Here is a 7,224-nt window from a genome sequence, read left to right on the forward strand (position 1 = left end):
ATCAAGTGAGATGAAATGACACCCAGCAACGTGCCACAGAATGAAATTCAGATGCAACTTACAACATGGACAGATATACTGCAGTTTATCTGTCATTAACTGATTACCTCGAAGGATGATTCCCCCTCCCCACCTTATCCCGTGGCCTTTGCTGAATTGAAGCAAATGCATTTGCTGGCCGGTGGTGTGGACTTATTGCCTTGTTTGCTGGGGTGATTTACCAGCAGATTTTCCCAATTTCCCATTTCTCGATCAGTTGAGAATAATTTTCTCTGCAGATGGTTTTATGTATCCTGGGGCTTATGAACAAATGGATTTAATCAAGGAAAAATAAACAACAAAAAAAAGCATTGGAATGAATAGATGTTATTACTGAATCCTCTAGAAAAATAATCACAGATTATCATCCAAGAGACACAGCTGGGATTATCATTTCTAAAATGATACTCAATAGCTTTTACTGTCATAAACATCTAGAAGGCATATCAGGGATCGCTCAAATCCCTCTAATAACAATCCAGAAACATATCCTATTTATGGACTTATTCCAAAAGGTTCAGGACTTCCTTCATTGTCCTTGTCCCAAATAACCTTCATAGGTTGCAGGGATCTCATCTTAAAGGTTAGTAGCATTTCTAAGCAGAGCCATCAACGACTCATACAATGCTGAGATTTCTACTGAAAGCCACAATATTCTGCCTTATAAGCATATCAACGACAGCTAGAAATATACACCCGGAGGAACATCTGCAAATTAATGGGAAGATGGAAGCATCACATATGTTAATAGCCATTCCTCAGCTTCTCCTATTTTGGAGGACGGCGAGCATTAGATGAGCATCAGAGTATGTAGTCTATGAATGAATTGAATTATAGACGACCCTATAAGTAGATCTCATCGATTTGGTCAGCTGAATGATAGGGAGAAGAGGATAATATCTATGTGCCAGGTAGATTTTCCCATCAGTATTATTCAATCACTTCTATTTTCTCTCATTGCAGAGATTTTACACCTCTCTGGATGGTGGGATTTTTAGATCAGTGCTGCAGGATTGAACATGCATCACTTGAATTGCAAAATGTCTTGTAATTTCATCTTGAAACTTCACCAAAACATTAAGCATATCTGCAGTGACAGTGCAGTCATTTCACTGTAGCTAAAGGAGGCACATTAACCCATTGACTGCTTATGACAAGTGCAAGGGGCTGCTAAATAGTACCTGGGGTCAGACTTCAGCATAGGATGTGTTAAGACATTGTATATTTCACCATTATCAACCTTCTTTGTATATATTTTTTTATTAATAATTGCATTTTTTGCTTGTCACTTAGCCCTTTCACACTGAATCCAGTGTGAGAGGGCAGCTCAATGTGATATCAGATATGTATTTTTTTTTAGCTACTTACGATGTTTGGGCAAAGTGGTAGTTTCCGGGGTGGTGGTAGTGGTAGACTCCTGAAAATGAGACTGTGTCCAGGACTGGGTGGAAACATGAAGATTAATTTTGTAAGAGGTAGAATATTCCGCAGTGGGCCAGATGGGCATTGGCTGGGTGGTTGGGGTCCCTGGAAGTGGGCGTGAAACAAAAGTGGTCGTGCTAGGGGGGACAGTAGTGGAGATAATTGTAGGTGGGGCGACGGTATGGCGCACTGTTGTGGTTCTAGTATTTACCCGACCAGTTACTCTGCTTCCTGGGACACGAGTGGGCGCCCGTGTTGTAGTAGTTAAACGGGTGCTAATTTGATTGGGAGTCCTGGTCGTGGTTGTAGTAGTTGTAGTCTCCATACTTTTTGGAAAAGAGCTTGGTTTTGAAAGGAAAATGGGGTCCTGGCCAATACCCTTTGAATCTATTAAATCAGTAGGGACATAATCCTTTACAGATCCCACTACGATCCACTTTAAAAGCATCAGACTCAAACCCAAGCCAATGAATCCAATTAAGAGAGGCACTACACATAGCCAGGTTTGCTGCCTGTTCCATACAATGCAGTCACTACACTGCACCTCCCGAGGGTTTGGTGCCCCATCCTCTTCTTCCGTAGTGTTTCCACCTGCAGCCTCTTCAGCAGCCGGACGTACAGGTGGTGAGGTGGAGGCAGCCACTTCACTCATCCTATATTCCTTTCACCCCCAAAATACATGAGCCTTAAGAAGCTGGATCATCAGCACGGCTCCCTACAAGAAAGGGGAGGGAGGGGGAGAATTATCAGCATTCAAATGTCACCGATCAGAAAACATTCCTCCATTAGATTCTTGTATGAAGCAAAATACCAGCAGTAGCAGCTGAATCAGCTAAAAAAATTCCATCCATCCAAGGTTTAGCACAATATGCATCCTCACATCCCTTTTACTTTCCTTCGCCGTTCCTCCAGTTTTCCATAGAAATAAGCCAGCCGCCTTTTTTTCCCCCTTTTCTTTCCAAGCATCCGTGTGTGTCCCCACCTTGTCTATCCGATTAGCCACATTCCTGCACACGGGAGCTGTCTTTCTTTTCCTTTTGCTTTCCTCTATCCACAGAGCAGATGCACCAGCGTTCCTCGCCTGCTTCTTTCAAAGGCGAGAGAGCAGCAAAATGCACCTGTTATTCAGCAGTCCCTGCAACCAACCCTTGGCCAGCACTTTAAGAGAGAGACCAATCCGCAGCTAGAGCTAAGGAGAGTCTGAGCTGTGTAAGCCAGCAGCAGTAGCAGTATAGACACCAGCATAAGCTTTCAACAGAGCACAAAATAAGCCATAGAAAGAAATTCAGCATCTAAAACACAGTATGCTGTTTTATGCATACATGTATATGGAGAGAGATCCATTCATGCTGTGCCTGCAAATAAAATAACCTATTGGAATAGGAAGTAGCATCTCCAGCTTTGTCAGCATCAATCCAGCATGCCTCTAGCACAGCGAAAAGCAGACTGGGCTTTGGGAATGCAAAAAAAAAATAAAAAAATCAAGACACCTCCCCTTCATGCTTAATGGTAGTTTCTTAATGCGTACAAGATAAATAAATGATCCAGGAAAATCCCACAGGAATTGTCTGGCATAACCTTTTTTTTAGCAGGTTTTAAAACCATCTACTAATATAATAAATGACTGCACCCTGAGAAGGGACGCTATAAAGAGACCTGCAGGGTATCTAGGAGGATGTCTGGAGCTACACAGGACATGGGATGTTGGAATAAATAAACTAGGAAGCCAGGCTACAGGATAGAGGAAAATCCTAAAGCCCATGAAGCAGCACATGACCCTTTCACGGCTGAACTGTTAAGATCCCAGACCCAATATAACAATACTTTATCCACAATGAGCATTTTGTATATTTATAAACAAATTTTCTTCCAAATGCTACATACATGTATAGATTTACTCCAACATCACTCAGGCTTTAATGTGAATTCCCTCCCCTGTCTTCTACTACTGCATTTTTAATGCCACATGGAAATATCAATACATCTTAATTTGATTCTTTCCCAGATCTAGTAACAGTCACATGCTCTGGAGCACATACCCTCAAAATGAAAAAAAAAAATCTATGCAGCATCACATATGTCTTCATGGAAACAGATTACTGCAATTGTATAAATCACCTAATTGCTGAAGGTGGTACACAGCTTTCCAAGGCTCCTGAATGGCAAACATGCTGACTGTGCTCAGACTGTGAAAAACAGATTGTGACGTGGCTGGATTTGATGGACCGACCAGAGTGCAGATGATATATCATCATGAGGATGCTTGAGGTTTAGTCCCCAGTGCTCTGGTCATTCCAAGAAATCCAGTTGCTGCAATATCTGTGATTCTCATCTTTTTACTGAGATTAAAGAAACATAGCTTCATCTACAAAACGTCTATACTCTGCATTCAGACTACCACACATGGTGCTATTTTTATGAGTGTAGTATTCTAGAGGTTTCCTAATATTTGTTGTATTTGAGACCTATTTGAGGGATCTAACAGAAAGCGTTGAGTAAACAAACAAAGTTGTAAAGAAATATAAATGCTTTATTTCAAAATGATATCAGACTGATTTAAAATGGTCTTGTCCCAGGTGGGAAACAAAAAAGTGTTGCATGGCAAGCAGCGGATCAAAATATGCAATTGTTGATACAAACATATATTGGCGTCAGTGGACATATGAGGTATAATGGTATTTATACTATCCTTCTGTACCATGCAATCAGGAGAAAATTGTACAGACTCAAACCTCCGGTGACAGTCTGGACAAAAATCTTTGACAGCATCATATTCCCTATCCTTCTGTATGGCAGTAAGGTCTGGGGCCACACACATACCCAGACTGGTGAAGATGGGACTCCAGTCCAACCAAAATATTTCACCTTCTCCAAGTCCATCGGAGCTGCTGTAGAGAAGAAATAGGCAGATTCCCTTTACATATTACAGTCCAGAAGAGGGCGCTGTCATTCCTGGCTCACCTACGGAACAGAAGTCCGGATTCCTTCTACCGTAAAGCCTGGCAGCAGCAGCTGGGGGTCCCTGGCAACCCAAACTCAACCAATCACAGCTGACCAACGCTAAAATGATAGTGACAATAAACAAGGCCCAGGAGGAACATGTCAGTAACTGGAGGACCATCATAGAGATGTCCCAGAAGTCTTCAGAGAGACTACAGACTGGCCCCATAGCTGGAGAAGTCACTAAACCCCAGAGACTGCCAGATGCTGAGCTTCTAAAGACTGGGAGCCCACAACCTGGCCATGGAGTCCGTGCGACACAGACAGACGTACATGCCCAGGTAGAGCAGACTATACCAACAGTGCCAGGACCAGGAGGCCACCGAGGATGAGGTCCACTTCCTGCTACACTTCTTCCGATACTCAGTAGGGACACTCACTTCATGAGAACCTCAGATCCCCTCCCAGGCCTCTGCTCCATGGAGAAGGGAGAGAAGATCTCCATCCTGCTGAGAGAAGACCACAATAGTCATAGCGACACAATGGGGGACATGTATTATCATACTATTATCATATCATAATGAGTTTGCGCCAGAAAGAACAGATGTACAGACTATCCCGACTTGTCAGGTTTTTTTGGGGGTGCAAGTGGGCATGGCCTAACTTTTCCACATTATCTGTCATATTTATGTGTAAAAGAACAGAAAGCAAAATTAAGGTACAGTCCATTGATGTCGGCATTTTTTATGGCACACGACTGATTAGTTACATCTACCCATTAATTACTTACAGCCATGCACCAGTTTAATACATCGGGCTGTGCTTTCCGATCTCCAATAGTCGTGCTTGCGCCAGAATTAGTGAATCCCCCCCCAATATGTCACTGCCTGTCCAAATACCATAGACTAAGACATATGGACTATAATAACCCCCCACACCCCATGCCCCCCTTATCCTGTTCCCCACCTTATTATCCACAATCCCATATTTATAAGTGCTTTGGCAATGTTAATTTGTATTTGGCCCTGCCAACAAAGCAAGGAGAGATAGGAGAGAGAGGAGAGAGAGAGCAGAAAGAGAGGAGAGAGAGAGCAGAGAGAGAGGAGAGAGAGAGAGGAGAGAGGGGGGAGAGAGGGGGGAGAGAGAGGGGAGAGAGAGGGGAGAGAGAGAGGAGGGAGGAGAGAAAGAGGAGAGAGAGAGGTCAGAGAGGAGAGAGAGGAAAGAGAGGAAAGAGAGGAGAGAGAGGAGAGAGAGGAGAGAAGAGAGAGAAGAGAGAGAAGAGAGAGAAGAGAGAGAAGAGAGAGAAGAGAGAGGAGAGAGAGGAGAGAGAGGAGAGAGAGGAGAGAGAGAGGAGAGAGAGAGAGAGAGAGAGAGAGAGAGAGAGAGAGAGAGAGAATATTGCTCAAGGTGGGACTCCAGTCCAACTGAAATATGTCACCTAGAGTTCTGCAAACACCTTCTTCAAATCTATACAGCTCCTTAAACAAAAGCTGTAGAGGAGAACTGGGCAGATTCCTGCTATACTTTACAGCCCAGAAGAGAGCACCATCATTCCTAGCTCACCTACAGAGCATAAACCCAGATTCCTTCATCCATAAAGCATTTGAATATGTCAGTGGCTGAATGACCATCATAGAGTCATCACAAAAGCTGACCATCAACCATCCAGACTAAGCTCCCACAACCTGACCATGGAGTTGGTGACACAGACAGAAATACGTTGCTATAGTGGCACAACATGTCACTGCCTGCCATAAGATGAGAGAAGTGACATTTATTGGATTCCCATAACCCCCACACACACACACCCTTGCACCGCACGCCACCCATCACTACACACCAAACCTCCCCCCATATCTCACAATTCCCTATTCTTTAAATGCTTTGGCAATGCTAATCTTTATTCGGTCCTGCCAATAAAACTTCTTTGAATTCAATTGACAATAGATGGATAGATACACACATATCAATCTCTATTAGTAAAATCTATTGTAATGGGCCCTAGTATCATTTACATGTCAATGCAGGCAGCTCTTTACCAGCACAAATTTTTGTCAGAGATCCCAGGCTGCCCCTATTAACAATCTGTTAACACAACCTTCTACAGATAGACAGCAATTGTAAAACTGGTCAAGATGAGTTAAGGCAGGAGGTCACTACACTGAGCATTTTTAAAATAAGTGAACATAAGCATATTGTACGGTTGGCTTGCACATGATATTAACTGAATTGGGAAGGTTTATCAAGGCTTCCATGTCAGCATTGAAATAATCACAATTTTATGTCCACCACCAGGAATAACAAAATTTTTACTTTTTATGCCATCTCCATGCCAAATAGGCATGGAAAGGTGTGAAGGGGGCATGTAAGGTGGCGGAGTGGACCATCATGGGACGTTCCTGCCCTGCACCTATGCACTACCTGTAGTCTGCGCCTGTGCAGTAGAATAGCATGGCAGTGCCAGCTAACGCATTTATTGGGAGGGATGGATTTAAACATATGCCGCTGCACAATGCGCCAGCGTATAAAAAATACAGCCCCCCCCCCCCAAAAAAAATGTGTATATCCATTCAGTCACTAAATTATCCTTAGTAACAGACTTATGGGATGCCTTTTAGCACTTTTTACCTAACATACACAGACAGCCCCCTGGTTAAATACTGTCATGGGTGCTTCCGCAACCCATCTCCTGGGTCGTGGGCGCACCAGTGCTGCTCCCAGCAGCTCCGGCCCCGGTTCCCCAGCGAGTCTCTTACCTCGCTGCATTCCAACGACGAGTCCGGTAGCGCGCCGTGTGTTTCCCAGCACGCCGCCTTCAGTAAA

At 43.7% G+C, this 7,224-nt stretch overlaps 1 protein-coding gene across 2 annotated transcripts in view; it reads right to left on the reverse strand.

The window, feature by feature from the left end:
- The window catches only part of NRG3 (neuregulin 3), a 660,520-nt gene extending 657,630 nt beyond the window's left edge, over window positions 1–2,890 (reverse strand). For both annotated transcript variants that reach the window (XM_072130473.1, XM_072130472.1), the window contains exon 1: window positions 1,408–2,890. In XM_072130473.1, coding sequence (XP_071986574.1) covers window positions 1,408–2,113 — 706 coding nt within the window. In that variant the 5' untranslated portion in view covers window positions 2,114–2,890. The remainder of the gene's footprint in view (window positions 1–1,407) is intronic.
- Between the last annotated feature and the right edge of the window lie 4,334 nt (window positions 2,891–7,224).

This window comes from Engystomops pustulosus, chromosome 11 (genome assembly GCF_040894005.1).
Source record: "Engystomops pustulosus chromosome 11, aEngPut4.maternal, whole genome shotgun sequence".
In the NCBI taxonomy this organism is placed as follows: domain Eukaryota; kingdom Metazoa; phylum Chordata; class Amphibia; order Anura; family Leptodactylidae; genus Engystomops; species Engystomops pustulosus.